Below are 22732 nucleotides of genomic sequence, written 5' to 3' on the forward strand. Positions count from 1 at the left end.
GCTCAAACGCATCCGGAACACCCCTATCAGACCCGCCTGTCACTGTACGAAGCTCACAGCAACCCGCGAGTTCGGCTGTCCTGTCGTGACGGAAGATATCGTGAGATATTCCAGGTACTGCACACAGAGAAAAAGCCTCCAACACCGCTGGAATAGAGACAGCTGGGTATTTCTATGGAGACGTACACGGTCTGCAAAGCTCCCGTCTCGAGATCTTCTATGCAATCAGCAACATCTTCAAGTTGGATCCCAGTTTCGTTGATGAGTTTTCTCACGACGCTTCGGCAACGTCATTGATAATCCTTTCTGTTGTTGCCGAGCTGAGGACTTTGTGCACCAACCTCCTCCTATCACCAGACCAAATCCCTCTAAGCTACTGGCAATCGATCCGTTTCCTTCTTGGTCGGCTTGACCGCACGACCAAGTTCTCGTCCTCGATAAGTCGATGACAAAACAGTGTTCATTTCTGTGCTGGACACCCTCATCAATGATCTACATCGGCATCAGGAGGGCCTCCAAAGCGAGCACAGCTCTCAAGGTTGGGGGCTGCGTCGATCTTCGATCTAGATAGTGACAGTGGAACATAGGAATTGACATTGGTAGGTGGAAGGGCACTCGACGTTCCCGAGCGTGTGGCGATCATATATCGGAAACAATGCGAGACACGACAAGGATGGCGTAACGCCTTTACAGCATAAGTGTTCATTACTGTCTGTTTGCTGTCTCGCCGTCGCTTGCACTTGTATTTCCGAAAAGGCTCCATTGGACCACTTGAGAGCTATCGATGGGTGGTCTGATCATACAGAGCTATATTATAATTGGTCATGTGGCTGGTTCATTCCGCGTCACTCCTTTTGCTACTCGACCGTTCACTGTTCGCTATGGACCTGCCTGTCGAACCACGTCAAAGCTCACTCTGCAGTAACCCCGAAGTCATGCCTATACCACCTTCGGGGTCTCTCCTACCTCTGACTTCTCTGACCAAGCCCTTTGCCTCCTCAACCTCATACCCGTCCATGCATAGCTCCTCCGCCAACCGCTCTGCGCGTTCAAGGTCACCAATCCTGACAGAGTATCTCGCAAGCCACAATCTCGCCTTTGAGGTCGTGGCCGTGGTACCTGTCCCAAAGCCATCTTCTGGCCCAGCACTTTCATCTTCGTTGTCAGAACCTTGTGACCCAGAGTCGTCTGGAGAGGGAGACGATGATAGCACCTCAGTATCGTCATCTCCTCCAGCATCACCTTCACCTTCTCCAGCATCAACATCCATGTTCGCAGCATCCCCGGCACGCATTTCTGAAAGTCTCGCTCTTCGTTCCTCGGCAGCAGCATTACGCCTTTCTTCCTTCCTCTGTCGCTTCTTGAGCGCTTTCTCTGCCTTCAAGACCGACTTGTGACTCCCACCTGTCTCCTGCGCAACGCATAGCTCCATGTATCGAACGGCTTCAGCCTCGCCCTCGGGGCCAAGTCGCTCATACAGACTAGCAATCTGATATAGCGTCTCAGGATCGAGAAGTTTCCGACCAGCCTGCTGCTGCTGCTGCTGTTGTGATTTCGTCCCTGGCGCGGATTTTCCGCGTGAGGCACTGGGAGCCACATTGCTGCTCACACTAGCATTTGCATTGAAGCTCGACTGCACGGAGCTGGACTCTTCGAAATACGTGCCGGCAACCAGAGCCCGTTTCAACGCCTTGATCGCTTGATCGAGTCTCTCCATCTTTGCATAGCAGGTTCCTACGGCCTGCCACATCTTCGGGTCGTACGGTCGCAGCCCTGCAGCACGCTGGTAGTAGTACAGTGCATAGAAACCCATGTCGAGGACCTCGTACGCCTGGCCCAGGCCGTACCAAGCGCGATAATCCTTCCGGTTGACATCCACGGCGCGTCGATAGCTCTCGATCGCGGCGTGCGTGTTTTTCAGCTCGATGTACTCATGACCCATCAGTGTCCATGCGGAGAGAAAGCTCCTGTCCAAGGTGAGGGCGCGGCGGAAGTACATGACTGCTTTTTCGTGCTGCGAGCACAGGGAGTAATAGTTGCCCACCACGCAGCATGTTTCTGGGCGGAACTTGTCGACTGACGTGGCGAGATGGGCGAGGAAAGCGAGGCGAGGGCGGTCGGCCATGACGTAGAGAATATTAGAGTAGTGATCTAGGCCGTCGAGGCGATGGGGATGGGTAACTAGGAGTTCTTGAAATATCGCGGCGGAGGACTCGTATTCTTTGGCGTGGTAGTGGCTTAGAGCGAGCTGGGTGAGCAGGAATGTCGACTTGGGGAAATAGTTGAGCAGGGTGCGGAGGTAGTTCAAGGTGGTGTATTGGTCGCTGGTGGAAAAGAGGTCAACGCTCGCGTATGCCTGGTACATGATACTCATCAGGTTTTGAGGGAGGACGGACGGAGAAAGTTGGGCGTTCAGGTCATCGATGGAGGAGAGGAGGGAGGCTAGCTCTTCCCATGCGCCCCAGTGGTAGGGATTGACTCGGACGGAGCGGAGGAGCCATTGCTGGGCGAGTTGTTCTTGTCTTGACTTGGACAGGATGATGCCGTAGAGGTATTCCAGCCAGCCTTGAGAGCGTTTGAGTTGTGGATCGGCTGCGTCTCGCGCACCAAAGTACGCTTCCAGTCCTCTTGCCAGGGCGGCCAGTTCTCGATTAACTGTCTGTCCGTTGTCCGCAGGGCCCAAGACCATCTCGCTCTCTTCATCCTTGCGCTTCTCTCCAGCGAGATAGCGCGCATAGAGAGCGAGGAAGAGCGACTTCTGGCTGATGTTGGGGAATGGATTCACTGCGGCTTTATCATTGTGTTTCGACTTGCCTTTTGCTTTTGAAGGCGTGGAAGTAGGTGTTCGTCCTTTCGGTTTGTCGAAGATGGCCAATCCTCCAGCTGGTATGGCCGGGGGCAGGAATACGGCGGCACATCTATCAAACTCTTTGGTGTCAAAGAACGCTTTGGCAAGCAGGTATTTGGGTGCTTCTTTAGCCTCCAGCGCCGCCTCTTCCGGGTCATCGTAACCGGTTGTCAGACTGCGGTATAAGGATTGTGCACTGGGCATGTCGTGCATTTGAGAATCGCCATCTGTATAGCCAGTTTCAGGGAGAGCATCCAGTAGTTCGGCTGCCCTGGAATATCAGTCAATGTCTGTCCGGTCCTTTAGGAAATTACGCACCATTTCGAGGACTGGTATAGGCATCTCTCTGAGCACCTGATGGCCGCCTCAGTTAACCTGTCCCTTAGCTCAGACACAACCTCGGTGTCGAGCTCGCCTACAGAGCCAAAACTCTCCTGCTGCCGAGGGGCCATGATGACAGCGTGGGAATGTCCCCAGCAAGAGATGACATGAATGGGCGTTACTCGTATATTCGCCCTTTTCTCAGAGTGAAAGTCCCATGTCAACAGCGCGTCTGCGGGGAAATTCGCGGGACTCCGCAGTTATGCAAGGCTGGCGACTAGCCTTGCCCTCGTTGTCAGAGGGCGCCTCGAGTTCATTCTCGTGATATAATTCAGTTCTCACCTTAGGCTTCCTGATTTGCCTGCCAGGAAATAGACTCGTACTCCATTACGGAAGAGATTCACTATGGATATCGCACGGGAACTCTCGCGGCCGGAGTATAAGCCCATCTTCTGTATTGAGATGCATACTTGTGGAGAGCCCACCAGGATCGTTATCGATGGATACCCGAATGTCACAGGTACGCTTCTAGAGCAGAGAACTCAGGCCCGCCAGACGCATGACCACATCCGAAAACGACTCATGCTCGAACCTCGGGGACACTACGATATGTATGGTGCTGTCCTCCGTCCCGACACGGAGCTGACCCAACTCGGCCAAGCCCATATGGGCGTGCTCTTCATGACAAACGACGGTTATTCAACCATGTGTGGCCATGCCACTATTGCGCTCGGAAGGTTCCTGCTTGATACCCATGACCTCAACATCTTCCCTCGAAGGAATGATATCATTTGGGACCGCAAGTCGCTGATTGCCGATCTCAATATCCACGCTCCTTGTGGCCTTCTCCGACTAAGTGTCCCTGTCAGTCCCGATGGAAGGGCTTCAGACCCCAGTAAACCGGTATCTTTCGTGTCGGTGCCCTCCTTTGCAACCGGCCTCCAGGTTCCTCTGGCCATCGCGCATCCGTGGCCGCAGTTGGAAAGGAAAGGTGCCCCTAAAACACCAATATCAGTGGACTTTGCCTACGGCGGAGCCTTCTATGCCGTTGTTGATGCCAGTAGCCTTGGCTTCAAGGAGCACTTGCAGGATATCGATATGCGAGAGCTAAGCAGGGCTACAGAATCTCTCCTCCTGAGTATACGTGAACAACCCAAGCTGACAAGCTACTACCAACATCCCGAGGAGTCCGACTTGTCGTTTCTGTATGGCGTCATTGTGACAGACAGCGTCCTCCGGGAAGGTAAGCCTGTTCCGAACGCAGAGCTGGGCGTCTGTTTCTTTGCAGACCAGCAGATCGACCGATCACCTACCGGCAGCGGCGTAGCTGCTCGAGAAGCCCTGGCATATTGCAAAGGAGAGCGAAGTATCGGAACAGCATGGTCTTACCATTCGTTGGTGTCAAACCGCGACCTAGGACCCCCCTTCGTTGGTACGATTGAGATGGCTGACGGCAGTCCAAAGCAAGTCAAGACGGCCCAAGTACACGTCAGGGTGAGTGGGCAGGCATTTTATAGCGGCTCCAGCACCTTCTCTGTGGAGCAAGAGGATCCATTGGGCGACTCAGGCTTCGTCTTCACGAAGCTAACGCTGGGGTAGATAGAGGTGCGGTTCAGAGAAGTCTTGTTACGAGAATCCCTGGCTACCGCTTCTTTGGTCATCGTGGTCATTCGATGCACGTGCAAGACCCAACGACGGCTCCTGTAGCATATGGACAAGCACTGACTGTGCTCATATGGTTTGAGAAGCGGTCAAACTCTTGCCGTCCAAGAACAATCTTCAATACGGCGAAGCTCATAAACCATCACACGCAACCCCTTCAGACGGCCGTTTGCGCCGCTGACGCTGTCCTCGACCTCAAACACCTGAGAAACCGTCCAAACCGACGAGTAATTTGAACGGCTCAGGCCTCAAGGCAAACATCCAGCAGATCACAGTGGACACGGTGTCGCAGGTTCTCAATCAAGACGCCGCGCAACAATGAATACTCTCTGAACACCCAGTCTACATCCGACATCCGCCATGCACCAAAGACAACTCTCCTTTCCTTCATGAAGACGTCTTCTCAATAATTCACAATGTCAAAGTACGTCGCTTCAGCCTGGAAATCCGACCAGCAAATGTAAGACTAACGTATCAACGCAGCAACCGATATTCCTCTCTCAATCGCCGCGCTGCTCCGGCCTCCTCCCTCTTCCAAGACTACCCCGGCTCACGACCGTCATCCTCATCCTCCACACAGCGACCGTCCAGTTATGCGTACTCCCAGCCCTCCGCATCCTCCTCGTCTCCCTACCTGAACCCACTCCCGAACTCAACCCCGTACAGCCACTCGAACGGCTCAACGACGCCCTCGGGCGGTGGTTTCCGCCCCGCAACACCGAATTCAAAGGGCCAATACTCCGCCTCCGTGCTCGAAGAACTCGAGTCCCAAAATGAAATCACCCAGACCACCCTCCTCAGCCAGAAGGTTTCGCAACTGAAATCTCTCACCGTGGCTATCGGCGATGAAATCAGAGACTCCAGCGCTCTGGCCAGCCAGATTAACGACTCTTTCGAGAACACGGGTGTGAGGCTACGCGGCACGATGCGACGGATGCTGAGGATGGCGGAACGGACAGGCGTAGGCTGGAGAGTCTGGCTACTGTTCTTCGTGGCCGTCTGGGCGCTCTTTGCGTGGGTTTGGCTGTTCTGAGAGAGGAACCAAATAAACCAGAAACCGATGCAAAGAAAAAGAATGAGAGGAGAGCAGAGCAGAGCTCAAATCAGAATGGGAATCCCATCAGTGGAAGATAAGGACTCGGGCAACCAGGTTTTTACTTCCCGAGGTTCCACATTACGCCCCGGCCTCGAGGATGCGAAACGTGCCGAAGCAGGAGGAAAGGAATGAGTGCCATCAATGCTCTCCTCGCCGCATAGCACCGCAGCAAGAACAATCACGACCGCGATTCTCGACCCATAGCGGTAAAGTTGACCATGGCGCGCTTCGAGGGCGAACCTCAAGTCGAGCCTTCCCACGGCGTGGCACTGTCTATCCATCTATCCCGTCTCCCGCTTCTCGAAAGCACCTCTCGCAGACGGTAGACAACCCCTCGATTGTGTATAAAAGTATTACACGCCACGTGTATCATTGCATTCAGGAACAACGGCCGGAAAGGAGGGACCTCACGCTACAGTAATTCAATCGGCTTGGAGCACCAGCATGGCGTTATTGGAGTTTTTGGATCCTATTCGTACTCGCAAGCATTGGTGGGTACCGTGCGAGCGGGTTGGATGGACTTCAGGGCAAGAGGGACGAACGCACGCACAGAGTTTGTCGTGACAAATATTATTGGTTTCCCGACGTGAGGACGAGTTTGAGCAAATGCGAATGGACCTGGGACTTGCTCGACCGACATAGTAGGCTCCAGACAGCCCAGGCCACAACTCTGACACGAATGATTGGTCTCTCTATTTGATCGTTGGTCCTACTTACATGTCCGCTGCGTGCGCTTGTGCTCGTGCGGGCGTGGGCATGGTTTGTGCGTGTACACTATCTGTACTGGAATGGTACTGGTGTTGGTACGTGTAGAGTACGTGCGTGCGAGTATCGATATCTGCCTACCTACCTGTTAGGTAGGTAAGGTATTCAACGGACGAATGGGTGACGAAGGCTACTCGTTGATACATTCGCAAACGCGCAGTAGATATACGTATTGTAGTACAACCTCTTCCATCCGCTGATCCCTGAGCGAAACGTTCCTCCCATACCGCCACGCCAGTCGGGTCTTAGACGCTTTACTCGGCCGCCCGGCTTCTGCCGGCCAAGAATCGCCCACTCCGTCGTCTGCCGACTCTTCTGCCTTGGTCTTGAGTCTGTCCCGGAGGTGCACTCGTGCTCGCACTTTCCGGGGTGTCCCACTCTCCTCCACCCGCTCCGCCTCCGCCTCCGCCAGCGCCTCCACTGTCTCCGTCGCCGCCGTTGGAGGCTACGTTGGGCGAAGAAAACAAGCCACCGCTGGACGTCGCCGGTCCTCCAGTCTGCAGCTCGGCCGCAACATCGGCATCTGTCCCGGCGCCAGCATTGCGTCGACGGGTAGCCCGCTGGAATAACGTCCTCCTCGCCCCGACGTTCGTACTCGTCCTCGCACTCGCACTCCCATCCCTGGAGCCACCAACGCCCAGAGTGGCGGCCGCGCCGTCGAGCCAATTCCGCGCCGCAGCGGCGCGGCTTGGACTGGTATTGCCGGCGCCAGTCGCACCGCCTCTGCCTCCCTGTCCTCGCGCACGAGGTACTCCTATAGCTGGCGCACGGAGCTGTCTTCCTTGATCTCCGGTTCCCGCCTGCGCAGGGGCACGTGCATGCTCGGGGGCGGCAAACGGGTCCGGTGTGTTGATATCAACGCCGGCATCTTCGCCTTCAAGATCAGTATCAACTTCCTCGTCATCCACATCCGGATCGAGGTCGACGTCGATATCAACCCCAGCCTCAGCGGCGAGGGGAGGTGTATCGAGCAGTTCTGGAGTATGAGTCTGCTGTAATTGATGGCGCGTGGTTGGACGAGCAAGATCGGGACGATAAGGTCGCTGTCTGTTTCCGGAGACGATTCGAGCGGCCCGCGTGGATACGGAGCGCTGTGCCGGGGTGAAACGCGCATTGCTTGTGATGGCCATTTCTGGTGTTATGGCTTGGGCTCCTCTTTGACGAGCCATTATCTGAGGTTGTGCCTGGTGAGGCCGATGGTCTGGTGACGGGAGAGGCGAGGGGCCTGTAATCCATGGTCCCGAAGAGCGTGGCGCTGCCGCACGAGCTGAGCTCCGCGGCAGGAATTGAGGATGAAGTTGAGGGCTCTCTTGTCCTCCCCCACTGAGACGACCGTGTCCTGGCTGGGCTGCTTGGGGTAGAATGGAGATGTCCATCTCGCTCTCCTCCAGTTCCGTGTCCGTGTGTTCCCATGCTTGATCATCATCTGCGTCGGGCACCTCGTCGTCGAGATCACGGTCTCCCGACAGCGTACTACGGCCAGGTCCATGGAGGTCGGCTTCGTACATGTCATCTCCATCGAGCATTGCGTTGGCGAGATCTTCAGCGTCGCGCTCGTCGTAGTCGTATTCGCTTCCCGACAAGGGGACTCGTACCCCAGCAACGGTCGTGTGTCTTGCGTGTCCTCGATCTCGGTGCCTCGGCGGCGGCAACGGCTGAGGGAGTTGGTCTTCGTCGTCGGTATCTGGCTCTCGTCGCGTATCGTACACCCAACCTCCATCCGCGCCCACAGGAGAAAGAGGCTCGTCGTCGTCTTCGGCCTCTTGATCGTCTGCGTCGGGGATCTCGTCGTCAAGATCTGCTGCCATGCCCATCTCCATGCCATCTTCATCTTCTCCCTCCTCTGCCGCGCCGTCTTCTTCTTCACTCTCATAGTCGGCATCAGGATCAGGGTCATCCGCGTCCGGGATATCCTCATCCAGGTCCCTTCCTTCTTCCACCTCGCCCAGCTCCTGCGCCCTCGCCATCCTTTCTTGCTCCTCAGTCTCCAGCGCCAGCCGCTCCTGCAACTCCACTTCGCGTAGCTGTCGTTCAACCTCCTCACGTTCCACTTCCTCCTCGCGACGACCGAGCATCGTTTTCGCACATCCAGCGGGCTTTAGCCAGCTGTAGCCGTACATGGCGATGGCCATTTTTCGCTGCGAGACGGTGCGTTCGTCGGTCGAAAGCGCGAGGAGCGTGTTGTTGCGGGCGTTGTAGACGGCATTGTGCTTTTGACGGCGATGGTGGTGATGGTGATGCGCGGCAGGAGTGGATGTAGGTGCGTCAGACGCCGGGGCAGTTATTGGGGGGAAAAGAGATGATGGCGGTGGAGGCAGAAGGGGGAGGGATGTGGATAGGAACATCATGCTGATCAAGGACCCACGGGTTGTACCGGCCTGGGCTGTTGTTACAAACGTCGAGGTCCCAGAGTTTCACTGGTTGTCTCGATCGCTCGATGGAGCCGGCAATTGACACGCCGGAGACGCGGTCGCAAATTGTGGTCGCCTCAGGCAATAATGATACTGTTGTGGTCGAGAATCAAACCCGGGACGACACTTCAGGGTGGTGGGAAGCGGCTTGTAATGCCTCCGAGAGTGCATGTGCAGAAGCGAGTCCGGGCTTGTTGTAGACTGGGTCTCAAGCCTCACAATCGAGCCGTACGGCACAGCGATATGGTTGCCTGGTCAGGGTTTTGTGGTGTCGCGAAGCTGGGAACACGCCACGGTTCGACGGCAGTGGAGGACGGAGTACAATTCGACCAGTTCACATCATCCACAAATCTCACTATCAGATCTCCATACCACCAATAAGATTTCAGGCTGTCAATGGCAGAGAGTTGAGGCGCTCCACCCGTGTTAGATTGATAAACCACCTAATTGTGATTTGACGTGTGTGTGAAGTGAACGACGACGTTGAGCTCTGCCAAGAATCCGGAAAGGGAAAACATCAACACTCAACACCAAGGCAACTTCAGCTTCAGGTCAACCTCAAGTTAACACAAGAGTAATGAACACCAACAATGTTCTCTGCCGTAGTAGTTGCGCTCCATCCGTCACGTCTAGTTATTGTCTATCCGGCTTGATATCTTGTTTCGATCTCTCATGCCATGGACCCAAATCGACGACCTGAAACTTGTTCTCTCCTTTACATTTGGACTCGAGTATCTCGCACATCACGGGAAACATTCTCGAACCCTACAACCGAGGCACCGTCTACGCCGCCGGGAGAATGTGGCTATAGCTAGATAGATGCGGCCTCCTCCGCGGATATTCTGAGATTCAAGTCAGTCTGTTTCTACCTTCTCGAGGCGACCTCTTGATGAGCCGCAATCGCGTCGGGGTCGACCCTAAGATTTACGCTTCCAACCGCGACGTTAAAGACCGCAACTAAACAAATTGAATAATATCATTGAACCTGCTATCTACCGCTGACGTGTATTGATACATTTCCATCGGCAGTGTGCAGCGCTCCCTACTTTGATTCTTCTCAGTTCCGATCGTCTCCATCGCAGGTTCTTTCCAATAACGCAATTGAATGATAACAGACTGTGACCTTTTCGAGAACCCATGCTGAACCAAATATCCGTGCTCATAAAACGATCGTAGGTGTCGGAAATCATCGTCCGTGGCAGGTCCCACGTACATTAACCTCGCTTGTCGACATTCATAATGCGCTCGTCAGGGTATCGTTGACACAGACTGATGCGCTCATCATGCCAAACCGTGAAACAAAAGATTGATGAAAAGCCACCACAGTACTTTTTGGGGTTGCATTCCGTTTTTCCATGCAAGAATTAATCTTCCACAGGTGCCAATACTCAAGCACCGACCTTGATCTCGGTGCCACGTTTGAAGTCCTCGGCTGCGTGCGCCATGTCACCACCCTTGTGCGCCTTCGACTCTTTGGGCCTCGGTACAGCATCATGTTGAGCACGTTGGATGATGCCGCCCGTCACTGGGAGGATAGAGCCTTCGCCCACAAGGAAGCTGTCCACCTGTCGGGCGCATTGGCGACCTTCGTTGATACCCCAGACGATAAGGGACTGACCACGCCGGCAATCACCCGCAGCAAAGACGCCCGGAAGGTTGGTGTTGTACATGTTCTTTGGTGTCTTGATGTTCTTCCGCGGGTCGAGCTCAACTTGGCCTTCAAAGAGACGGTCATCGGGACCCAAGAAACCCATGGACAGAAGCACGAGATCTGCCGGGAAATATTCCTCGCTACCCTCTCTGGGCTTCATGTCCCAACCACCAGTGGCGCTCTTGGTCCAGTCCACCCGGTTTGTGTTGATGCCAACAATGCGTCCGTCCTTGACATCGAAGTCCTTCGTCATGACACAATACTCGCGGGGGTCTTTGCCGTAGTGTTGCTTGACTTCGGTGTGGCCGTAATCGACACGGTAGATTCTCGGCCATTGAGGCCAGGGATTGTCGCGAGCACGCTCTGGCGGTGGCTGAGGCAGGAGCTCGAAGTTGGTGATGGACTTGGCTCCGTGTCGCAGAGAAGTGCCGATGCAGTCGTTGCCGGTATCACCACCTCCAATAACAATGACATGCTTGTCCTTGGCGGAAATGTAGTGGCCGTCGCCCAGCTCAGAGTCAAGGAGTGACTTGGTATTGGCGTGCAAAAACTCCATGGCAAAGTGTATACCCTCGGCTTCCCGATTCTTGATTTTAAGGTCACGAGGAACTTGAGCCCCAGTAGAGATGACCACTGCGTCGTACTCCTGACGTAGTGAGTCGAGGCTGACCTCCTCACCCGGGCCGACCATGACACCTGTCTTGAACTGAACACCTTCCGCCGCCATGAAGTCAATTCTGCGTTGGACGATCCTCTTGTCGAGCTTCATGTTGGGAATGCCATACATGAGCAAACCACCGGCACGATCGGACTTCTCGTAGACGGTGACGGTATGTCCCACGCGATTGAGCTGATCCGCCGCAGAAAGGCCTGCTGGACCAGAGCCAATGATAGCGACCGTCTTGCCAGTACGCTCCTGCGGTGGGTCGGGCACCATCCAGCCCATCTCAAACCCTTTGTCGATGATGGCGCATTCAATAGACTTGATGCCAACCGGATCATCGGTGATGCCCAAAACACAAGCACCCTCGCAGGGAGCGGGGCAGACGCGGCCGGTGAACTCGGGGAAGTTGTTGGTCATCAACAAACGGTTGAGAGCATCCTTCCACTGATCTTGAAAGACCAATTCGTTCCACTTCGGAATGATATTGGAGATTGGGCAACCGGTATCAGACTGGCAGAAAGGCACACCACAGTCCATGCATCTGGCCGACTGGTACTTCAACTCATCTTCGTTGAGTCGGGAATTAAGCTCAGCCCAGTCCTTGACTCGGGTCTTCGGATTGCGATACTTCTCGGCGCGGCGAGCATATTTCATGAAGCCCCGTGTCTTGTCGAGCACGAGGGCGGCCTTGTGTTTGGCTTGATCAGCATCTCCATTGACTCCTTCCTCGATGTCCAGCATGCTGGCCTTCTGCTGCTTCGCCTCTTTATCATGGCGGATTTCGCGCTGTTCCTGGTGGAGATTGCGGACAGGATTCCCCGGCAGGATTGGCAGAGGATATTCTGCCTTCTTAGCCTCTTCAGCTTGCTTCGCCTGCTCTGCCAACACCCTCTTGTAGTCGGTAGGTAGGACTTTGACGAAGCGCGGAAGGGCTCTGTTGAATTCGAGCAGGATGCGGGCCGCCAGTTCTGAACCAGTGTAGTGATGGTGGTCTTCAATCATTCCTCGCAAGAATGCAATCTCCTCGGGTGTCTCAACGCCGGAAACTTCTACCATTTCCATGTTGATCTTTGAATGGAAGTCTTGGTTCATGTCCAGGACGTAGGCGATACCACCTGACATACCAGCAGCGAAGTTGCGACCTGTGCTTCCCAGCACAACGACTCTACCACCTGTCATGTATTCGCAGCCGTGATCACCAACACCTTCAACGACTGCGTTAGCACCTGAATTGCGGACAGCGAATCGTTCGGCAGCGACTCCTCTGAAGTAGCAGGTACCACTTGTCGCGCCGTAAAGACAGACGTTGCCAACAAGGATATTCTCCTCCGCTTTGAAAACAGCACTGCGGGGAGGGTAGATGATCAAGCGACCGCCCGACAGTCCTTTACCGACATAATCATTGGAATCACCTTCCAGCTCCAAGGTGACGCCGGGCGCAAGGTATGCGCCGAAAGATTGGCCAGCAGATCCTCTGATATTGACGTGAATAGTGTCCTGAGGGAGACCTGCCTCGCCGTATCGCTTGCTGATCTGGTAGGACAGGGTCGCGCCCAATGCACGGTCGGTGTTGACAATGTCAGTCTCAATTCGACAGGGCAATCCCTTCTCCAAGGCAAGCTCAGATTCGGAAATGAGTTTGTTGTCCAGCCGAGTGTGCAGTTTGTGGTCTTGCTTGCGGACATTGTACGTCGCCACACCGGGACGGATAGAGTGGGCGGGTGTCAAGATCAGGGACAGGTCGATGTTTTGTGTCTTGCCTGTGCGAAGGTCTTCGCGGACTTTTAAGAGTTCGGCGCGACCCACCATTTCGTTCACTGTTCTCAAACCAAGCTGAGCCATAATGGCGCGGAGTTCATTGGCCACATAGTAGAAGAAGTTGATGACATGCTCGGGAGTGCCTTGAAATTTTTCTCTGAGAACAGGGTCTTGAGTAGCGATGCCGACTGGGCAAGTGTTCAGGCTGCGAGTATGTGTTAGCAAAAACAGCTGAAGGCAAAGGGGAGGAGAGGGGACCATGCGTACTGGCACTTGCGCATCATAATGCAGCCCATGGCTATCAAAGGCGTCGTAGCGAAGCCCCATTCTTCAGCGCCAAGTAAGCAGGCAATTGCAACATCGCGACCGGTACGAATCTGGCCATCAGTTTGCACGATGACACGACCTCGGAGATCATTCAACACAAGAGTCTGGTGGGTTTCAGCAAGACCAAGCTCCCACGGGAGGCCGGCATATTTGATGCCAGTCCACCTCGAAGCACCGGTGCCACCGTCATGACCAGATATCAAGATATGGTCAGATTTGGCCTTTGCGACACCGGCAGCAACGATACCGACACCCACTTCAGAAACCAGTTTGACAGAGACTCTCGCTCTTGGGTTGGAGCACTTCAGATCGTAAATCAACTGCTTAAGATCTTCAATAGAGTAGATGTCGTGATGCGGAGGGGGAGAGATAAGACCGACGCCAGGGGTAGAATGCCGAGTTCGCGCAATTGACTGTGACACCTTGTGGCCCGGAAGCTCACCACCCTCACCAGGCTTGGCTCCCTGAGCCATCTTAATTTGGAGTTCGTCAGAGTCGGCAAGGTAGTTCGATGTTACACCGAAACGACCAGAGGCGATCTGCTTGATGGCGGAACGCATAGAGTCGCCGTTCTCCATCTTAAGGCTACGCTCCGGGTCCTCACCACCTTCACCGGTATTGGATTTTCCGCCCAGCCGATTCATAGCCACAGCAAGAGTTGAGTGTGCTTCCATGGAGATCGAGCCGTAGGACATGGCACCTGTGACGAAACGTCGAACAATTTCCGTCCAGGGCTCCACTTGATCGATCGGAATAGGTGCACGTTGATCGAAGTCGAAGTCGAGCATACCGCGGAGCGTACAATGCTTGATTTGCTCATACTCGGACAGGGAGTAAGCCTCATATGACTTGTCGTTCTTCGTCCTGACCGCATCCTGAATGTTTGCAATGCTGACAGGATCGTTGATATGGGGTTCGCCACCGTCGCGCCAGTGATATTCGCCAGACTCGGCCAAACCAGGGATGGATCTGACGTGCCGAGAGGGATAACCTTTTTCGTGCAATGCAAAGGCATCCTGGGCAATGAGCTCGAACGTCATGCCGCGGACTCGAGTGGCAGTGCCGGCGAAACAACGGTCAACAACAGTATCGTCGATGCCCAGGGCCTCAAAGATCTGTGCGCCTTTGTAGGACTGTAGAGTCGAGATGCCCATCTTGCTCATGACCTTCAAGATGCCGCCATCGCAAGAAGCTTTGTAGTTGGCAATGATTTGCTGATCAGTCAGCTTCTTCTTGATGAGCCCCTGGCGGTTCATCTTCAGGATACATTCGATAGCAAGGTACGGGTTAATGCCATCAGCACCATAGCCCACTAATACACACATATGGTGCACTTCTCTTGCTTCTGCAGTTTCGACAAGCAAGGCAACTCTCGACCTCCACTTGTTCCGGATCAGATGGTGGTGAACCAAACCTGTGGCAAGGAGAGAAGACACGGGAACTCTGTCCGCCGATACTGCCCGATCAGACAGGATAATGACCTTGTCGCCTTGATCGATTGCAGCTGTGGCTTCGTCGCAGATGTCGTCAAGTGCCTTCATGTAGCCATCGATGCCGTCCTCCTTCTCAAAGGTGATATCAATCGTCCGTACAGACCAATCTGGGTTGTACGTTTGAATGTTCTTGATTGCGTTCAGCGTCTCGATCTCGAGGATTGGCGATGGAAGCAAAAGTCGGCCACATTGCGACTCATCCATCTCCAACAAGTTACCTTGGGGCCCGACGTAGCATTCGAGAGACATGACGATTGCTTCTCGGATAGGATCAATGGGAGGATTGGTGACCTGGGCGAACAGCTGTCTGAAGTACTCGTAAAGGAGTCTGGGTTGTTGGGCAAGGGCCGCAAGAGGTGCGTCGTTGCCCATGGATCCGAGCGCTTCCTTGGAGTCTGCGGCCATAGGTCCGAGTAGTAGACTGACCTGCTCGAAGGAGTAGGCGAAGGCCTTTAGTCTAGCGTCCTCCTGAATGCTATCATCGGAGAGTTTGTAGCCTAAATCGACCTCTTTCGAGACGGCGTCCACAACATCAGGCATCTTCATCAGCAGCTTGTTCAGCCACTGTTGGAACGGCTGTCTATTTGCAACTGTGGCTTTGAGTTCAGCGTCGTCGATGATACGCCCAGCCTCTGTGTCGACCAAAAGCATCTTCCCTGGCTGCAACCGACCTTTGATGATGACTCGTTCAGGTTCGATAGCGATGGTACCAACTTCAGAGGCACAGATGATTCTATCGTCGTCGGTCACATAGTAACGGCATGGTCTGAGACCATTTCGGTCAAGATTGGCGCCGCAGTAGCGGCCGTCGGCAAACGTGAACAGCGCAGGACCATCCCAAGGCTCCATCAAGCAAGCAGCCCACTCATAGAACGCTGCTTTAGCTGGATCTATGGCTGAGTTACCCTGCCAAGCCTCGGGAACCATCATCATCACGGCCTCAGGCAGGGAAAGGACCCTATTCATCATCAAGAGCTCCAATACGTTGTCAAATGCAGCAGAGTCAGAGCCTCCATCTTCGACGATGGGAAAGAGCTTCTCGATTTCCTCGCCAAACAAGTCGGATTTCAAGACACCTTCGCGCGCTCTCATCCAGTTCTTGTTGCCTCTCAAGGTGTTGATCTCACCATTGTGTGCGAGCCATCGAAGAGGCTGTGACCGATCCCAGGAGGGGAATGTGTTGGTTGAGAACCGAGAGTGAACCAGGGCAAAGTGACCTTCGTAGTCTACTGAAACCAGATCATGAAAGTACTGGTACACCTGAACGGGTGCTAATTGTCCTTTATAGACAATGTTCCTGTTGCTCAAAGAGCAGACATAGAACCACGGCTTCCATCGTGCATCATGTGAAACTGTCTTTCTTAGGATGTATAGCCTTCGCTCAAACTCTGCATCGTCAAACTGTTCGGGGTCGGTGTTCTCGGGCGTATTACCAGTGCCGTATGCGGAGGCGAGGACGACGAAAGGTTGCAGTATAATCGGCTCGCGGGATAGGGCAGCAGGACCAAGCAATGTCGAGTCTCGAGGGACCTCCCGCCACCCCAAGGTGCGCAGTCCCAGCGATTGAGCAGCCTCCTCGAAGCTGAGGGTGGCATGCTTCAGCATCTCAGTGTCGGGCTTGAAGAAGAGGTTTCCGGCGGCATATTGACCCAGCGGAGGAAGTTCCACGCCAACCTCGCGGGCAAAGTTCTTCACGAAGAATTTGTGAGGGATGGAGGTCATGACACCAGCGCCGTCGCCATCTCGAGCATCTGAACCCACAGCACCTCTGTGGGTCATGTTACAGAGGAGATTGCGTGCTGAATGCTGTCAGAGAAGGACCAGATGCCGGGTTTTGGAGCGGATCTTACCATCGCTGATGATTTTGTGGCTCGCTTTGCCTTTGATATTGGCAGCGAAGCCTACACCACAGGCATCTTTCTCGAGGCTAGGGTCGTACAGGCCTTGCTTCTGCGGCAAAGCCTCACCCCAGCCATAGCCCTTCTCGGGCTGGTACGGAGTGTACTCTTCCTGGACCTCTTCAGTTGCGATCTCTTGTTGTCTTCTTTCCTCGGCGACTGAGCCCATCCTAGGGTCGACTAGCGACGAAGTCTTTGAGCTGACGATCGAAGACGTGAAGGCAGGTGGCGAAGGTCGTGCGGATAGCTGCTCTGAGTTTAGATCGACAAAGTCGACAAGTCGCCGTACACTGCTGGATGACAGCGACGAGGTGCTCTCGTTTCCTGGCAGCAAGGAGGCTGTCTCTCTGTGAATCGAGCTCCTGCAGCTGAAGGAGTGCTCGAGGGGGGCTGGTGGATACAAGAGACTGCGAGCAGGACTGAGAGACGAGGAGGAGGAAGAGCTGAGGGTGGGCAAGTGGAAGAAAAGAAAGATGCTTGGGCTGGCGAAGGCGAAACCAGCAGCAAGCACAAGGTGTGGGGTTAGATTTTCAAGCAAAGCGCAGAACTTTCTGCGCTCGTCACTGTCACTGTCTGTGTCTGATCGGGCCACTGGAATTCTACGCAATGGCGCCTTTCGCGGGTAGCCGATCCAGCGTCGGTAATTGGGCCTCCCCCTGCTAAAGGCACTTGAGCCAAGATTCACTTGATGCTTCACTTCTCCCGAGCGCAAACAAAAATTTCGCCCACCCAGCAGGCACACTCCCGGAACAGTGCTTCTCGCACCGCGAGGTGGGTAGGCTGTCATGGTGGGGGGGCGCCTCGGACGCAGCTGCACCTTCTCCATGGGCAGCTCTTTCTGCCTCTTGCTATTGGCGCGTTGGCCCTTATCCTGAACAGTAGCCTCCAGCTCTCCATCATTGTGCATAGAGTGTGCATATGGGAGAGTTGCTGATAACGGACAGCTTCGCCCAATCACCATGTCGCCTTTACTACTAGATTACCTTTCAAAATCTCAGCACCGATTTTTGAGCCCGCTACCGGCGTGCGACTCTGCCCCCCAGGGTGTATTTGTGCCCTCTTTCGTCCAGTTCCTGTGTGTCATAGCTGCACTCCACTTGTAGAGTCTAGACGCGCAAATTACCGAGATCCTGTGCTTGTGCTTACACTATTTTGTGCGAACGGCCAAGCTGAAGGGGTGAACTGCGTAAGGCTCCCATCGGCCTTGACCGCGAGTCGCTCCAATGACCCCGTCGGCTCTTGACGAACCACGCTTCACACACCTGACCACCAGAGCCATCTTCCGGTATCGCCCGGGCCTCTGGTCTCTAGACGCAAAATTTTTCTGTTGCTTTCTACGGTGTACAAAAGAAACCTACCTGGGTACGATGCGAGAGTGCTAAGTCCTTGCTGACACCAGGACAGCCGGCAACGGAGGGTAGAGATATCACGCAGGTGCACATGCCTCATTATCATCGGACCACTATGTTTCATCCTTCACTTCGAAGCTTCGAAAACTGTCGCGGGATTGTATTGCCTGTCGCAAGTACTGAATACTGCTGTGCCATGTGGTGGTACCACCACCAATTTAAACCCGAACAAAGCGCCTCAGCATGTATGTACCCCACGCCGGGGCTTGCTGCCAGATGGTCCCTCGTAACAAGCATGAGATGGGTGCGAATCGCCCTGTTCCACCTAGAGTCACGTCGCATGGTACAGTACATGTCCTCCTAAGCGATCCAGTGCCATGTGCAATTTTTCTGGTCTTTCGGTGGACAGCATGGTCAGCAGCATCAAATGCCAGTCATCTCGCGGTTCATCTGGTTGCCCAGCTCACCACAACAGCATCGAACCATGACTTCATTTGGCCACGAGCCAATGATCAGAGACAGGGCCACACGTCGAACGTGTTGATTCGAGCATTCGTTTTTCCCACTCGCAGCAGCACTAAAGTGGCCCTTCCGACTTCGGACAGGGTGGCACCTAATCCTTGGTGTCATCAGAGACCCCTGCTCCTACTAAGCCCTGCATGCTAATGAAATGCATCAAGACGCAATACTCCGTACTCCGTACCTTCGAGCCGCATTCAAATCCGGCTATTTCGATTGGCTATTCTGCCAAATAGAGCTGTCGGACCCTGGATACTGCTTCTTTTGTGGAACACAACCCCCGGCTAACTCGATGCACGCCGAGAACAGTTGCCACTGAGACTACTACTCGTATTGGGAAGAGCTACATATATTGCCTGGAATATCCTCGGGTTGAGAATTCGAGCTTTGATTATGCCATCTTTGATACAAGCCGGCCTCCGGGTGTCGGCCCATATTTCGCGGATTGTCGCCCTTTTGACAACGATGCGGCATTCTTAGCCCTTCATTCAAGTGTGGGTTCTATCATCATTTCAAGACGGACCGATGCAATGTTGCTTCAGGCGGTGAGATTGAGAGCATTCTATGTGTCGATGAAATTGACATCCTCGTCCCGACCGGGCATTTTGTCCTCTCTCTCCCGCTTCCCTTCAATCTCCCACAGCGTCTGCGCATCAAACAGAGTAACGTTGTCATTCACACTCCGATATTACGGTCAGTCCCATCCTAGTCCACATCGCCGATGATTGAAGCCACCCGAGAGAGCCAGTCATGGAAAGAAATACTAGTGATGTTCTTGTACACGGCAGCCATCGAGGCCGTCGACAAAACTGTCTTGGGTACAAGACTGGAACATAATTTGCATGCAGACTTTTGATCATGGCTTGTCCATGTTTCTTGACAACACAAGAACGCACATTTCGACGAAGAACGCGGGCAGCTGGTCGAATATTCCGCAAGAGACACCACAAGGATTCGCAATGGACTCGTTCTCGTGAGGATGAGGTGCATGGTCGGAATATGAGTCCCATGATATATCGACCCAGCGACCCTATTTGCTTATGCGACCACATAGTATAACTCCTGCAACGCGTATGTGGTTCGGCCTGGTCGCAATAGTCAAGCACTTTCAGAGTGGCAGCCACGATACCGCACCACATCTCAACTGTGGATGCTACTGTAAATAACATTCCATTTCATCTATGCTGCCTCTTGCGTAACACGAACTGCTCTGGTCAATCGGTTGTGTAAGGGCAGGCAAGCGCCAAGAAGAGTCGCCACGGGACGGAATAATATATCGCCGATACATTTTCGCGTGATATGCGCGTCAACTCGTCTTTCCCCAGATTGAAAACACCACACCGGACTCCTAACACACTGTCTGCCATTCCAACCTTGTAACATTATCGAGAATGTTTGTCGTATCCTCCTGAACTACAATGACCTAAAAGCGCCTTCCAGGTGGTTACCTCCCTTCCTCTTCCCACTTCCACAAAATCTCTGCCCTCGACAAGGTCCTCTTCACCATGAGCCTCTTCGGATCTTCGCAGCCAGCACAGACTGGCGGCCTCTTCTCCTTCAATAAGCCCCCTACCACCCAGCCGACAGCCACAACATCATTGTTCGGCGCGCCGCAGCAGACACAGCAGACACAGCAACAGAGTAGTCTTCCGAGCTTTAGCTTCAGCGCACCCAAGACCCAGGCGCAACAGACTGGAGGGTTGTTCGGTACATCAACCCAACCACAGGCAGCAGGTGCGACTTTTGGACAAGGTCAACAGCAAGCGCAGGGTCTCTTTGGCGCATCGCAGAATCCTCAACAGTCCGGAGGGCTCTTCGGTGCCTCACAAAATCAGCAGCAACCTGGTGGTTTATTCGGCGCGTCAACCCAACCTCAAACAGGAGGCAGCACGTTCGGGCAAGGGTTGCAGCAAGCGCAACAAGCAGCGCAGCCTTCCTTTGATCAAACGTTGCAATTTGGTCAGTCACGACAGGGACAACCCGGCGCACAATCACTATGGGAGGAGGGCCGCGGCATGAACACTTTCCGCTCAATACCCGTACAAATGAACATTGTAAAAAATAAGTGGGATCCAACGAGCTTATCATCTCCATTGCGGACGTACCTGTACCAACACGTCGAAAGCGAAACCGATGCATTGAAGTACCGACCAGGGCCCGGGGAAGACGAGGACAAGTGGGAAGAGGCGGTCTCACACCGACCCGGGCCAGACTGGGTTCCCTTGCTTGTGCAGGGCTTTTTTCAACTCGGCCGCAAGGCTCAGATACAAATGGAAGGCATTCAGAGATGCAACATGATGCTCCAAGAAATCAACACCTCCCTCGAAGTGCAACTAGACAGGCACCGCCAAAATGTTGCCACCCGTCTCGAGGAATGCAAGCGGAGGCAAGCAGTAGCAGCTCAACGGACACTGGCATTGGCAGTAAAAGTGCAGATCCTGCGTAACCGAGGCTATGTCATGGACAATGCTGAAGAAGAGCTGAAAGCTAAGCTGGAAAATCTGCAACGACAGGTCTTCGATCCTAGCTTAAACGCCCGAGAGCAGGAAATTTGGGCGAGGATGCTCGGGATCAGAGAGCGCGCAAAGAGATTGAAGATGGAGATGGACAAGATTGCGCCCACGGCTCATGCCAATGGAGAAGACTCTGGCTTGGACGAGGAGACGATCAGAGCTGCGAAGAAGGTGAGTGCGACTTCAGCAGGGGTCCTCTACCGACTCTATTTTCGTCACACAAAACCCTCGTTCCACGCGTTTTCAGAGCTGACCTTTATTTTTTTAGACACTAGAAGCGTACGAGATCCAGTTACGCCACTTGCAGAAGGAACTCGACCTGGTGCAGCAGGAGTTCGAAGAATGGGAAAAGATCTCCAGAGACAGAGAGAACGACTTACCTCGTCGCAGGTGAAACGTGCACGCAGATAGATCGCCAATGCAGGACTGCACAGAGCGGATGAAGAGGGAAGGACCGCGTGCTGTCGGTTCCGCGCGCAATCCTGCATCTTTGTGGGAGCAACACAAGAAAAAACAAGAAAGTTTTGCATAGCGACCCGGTAGTGATGATCTTGGTGTCATGGCTGGAGAGGATCTTTTGGCCTATGAATCCCAAGCCGCCGCTTGGCAGACAGGCGTGGTCGGCCTCAGGATCGCGCTGTGTAATGTACAAGATAATGTACAACGAAGAGCTGTATTCTCTTCAGATGGTCCCGGATGCCTCCTCTGAGCGAGAAACCTTTCGTCTCGACTCTTGACATGTCATTCCTCCCGTTGGCGAACATTGATTCCGGGTTGGCAACCGTCCTCACCCATCCGAATAGTTTGAGTCCGTAGCATGGCCGGAGAGGAGCTCAGAAAAGCTTGCTCGCCCACTCAACCACATGCGGTGCTAAACGTTCGCAGATTTGTGTCAGCCCATCTTTCCCTCAACGTGTATGTTCCCATTCGCCCGATCTTTTCCGCAAACACCAATCCATCGCAAAGTTAAGGGAGGTTAAGACGTACAGAACCACAATGCGACGCATGCCGCCGTGAAGATCTGCACCTCCACGGTGGCTCGTGCTTCGCCGTCGCGGATTTCCTTTTCGGAGAGCTGTTCACTTGCTATGAGAGCACACAGATATTAGCCCATCAGCCAGCAGTGTGTAGATTTCCCGATGGGAGAGGTTGAAAAGGTCACCTACGTCCGCCGAACATCGTGGTGATGTGAAAGGGTGCTAGCTTCGAGGCAAATCTACCGTCGCGGGCCGAGTGTCAAGTCTTTGTAGAATAGCGTGGCTGCGAAGCTTCGAGAGGATAGAACTAGTATGTACTGGTAGTCAACAGGTCAAGGACGTGGTTGCATGGCACTGTACGGAGTACAATATCCAGACTCGAGTTCCTCCGTATGTTCGCTTGATCTTCGGCGAAACGACGCCGAGTTTGAAACTCTGAGCAATGAAACTGGGACCAATCGTGCCATCACACTTTCATTG

The 22732-nt window shown here is 54.0% G+C and overlaps 6 protein-coding genes across 6 annotated transcripts; 3 read left to right on the forward strand and 3 right to left on the reverse strand.

Annotated features, from left to right (window-relative positions):
• Nucleotides 1-904: 904 nt before the first annotated feature.
• On the reverse strand, nucleotides 905-3300 carry G647_03906 (uncharacterized protein; the record flags this gene model as incomplete). The annotated part of the gene is made up of 2 exons (XM_008728251.1): nucleotides 905-3119; nucleotides 3167-3300. 2 exons carry the CDS (start codon nucleotides 3298-3300, stop codon nucleotides 905-907), a joined length of 2349 nt encoding a protein of 782 aa, XP_008726473.1.
• Nucleotides 3301-3574: 274 nt separating this feature from the next.
• Nucleotides 3575-4768, forward strand: G647_03907 (uncharacterized protein; the record flags this gene model as incomplete). Its single annotated transcript, XM_008728252.1, has 1 exon — nucleotides 3575-4768. The coding sequence occupies one exon, from the start codon at nucleotides 3575-3577 to the stop codon at nucleotides 4766-4768; it is 1194 nt and encodes a 397-aa protein (XP_008726474.1).
• Nucleotides 4769-5247: 479 nt separating this feature from the next.
• On the forward strand, nucleotides 5248-5864 carry G647_03908 (uncharacterized protein; the record flags this gene model as incomplete). The annotated part of the gene is made up of 2 exons (XM_008728253.1): nucleotides 5248-5291; nucleotides 5315-5864. The coding sequence occupies 2 exons, from the start codon at nucleotides 5248-5250 to the stop codon at nucleotides 5862-5864; spliced, it is 594 nt and encodes a 197-aa protein (XP_008726475.1).
• Nucleotides 5865-6946: 1082 nt separating this feature from the next.
• Nucleotides 6947-9037, reverse strand: G647_03909 (uncharacterized protein; the record flags this gene model as incomplete). The annotated part of the gene is made up of 2 exons (XM_008728254.1): nucleotides 6947-7808; nucleotides 7902-9037. 2 exons carry the CDS (start codon nucleotides 9035-9037, stop codon nucleotides 6947-6949), a joined length of 1998 nt encoding a protein of 665 aa, XP_008726476.1.
• Nucleotides 9038-10491: 1454 nt separating this feature from the next.
• G647_03910 (uncharacterized protein) lies at nucleotides 10492-17063 on the reverse strand (the record flags this gene model as incomplete). Its single annotated transcript, XM_008728255.1, has 3 exons — nucleotides 10492-13381; nucleotides 13444-16795; nucleotides 16847-17063. 3 exons carry the CDS (start codon nucleotides 17061-17063, stop codon nucleotides 10492-10494), a joined length of 6459 nt encoding a protein of 2152 aa, XP_008726477.1.
• Nucleotides 17064-20267: 3204 nt separating this feature from the next.
• Nucleotides 20268-21669, forward strand: G647_03911 (uncharacterized protein; the record flags this gene model as incomplete). Its single annotated transcript, XM_008728256.1, has 2 exons — nucleotides 20268-21446; nucleotides 21544-21669. The coding sequence occupies 2 exons, from the start codon at nucleotides 20268-20270 to the stop codon at nucleotides 21667-21669; spliced, it is 1305 nt and encodes a 434-aa protein (XP_008726478.1).
• Nucleotides 21670-22732: the final 1063 nt, after the last annotated feature.

This window comes from Cladophialophora carrionii (assembly GCF_000365165.1).
Source record: "Cladophialophora carrionii CBS 160.54 unplaced genomic scaffold supercont1.3, whole genome shotgun sequence".
NCBI classification, from domain to species: domain Eukaryota; kingdom Fungi; phylum Ascomycota; class Eurotiomycetes; order Chaetothyriales; family Herpotrichiellaceae; genus Cladophialophora; species Cladophialophora carrionii.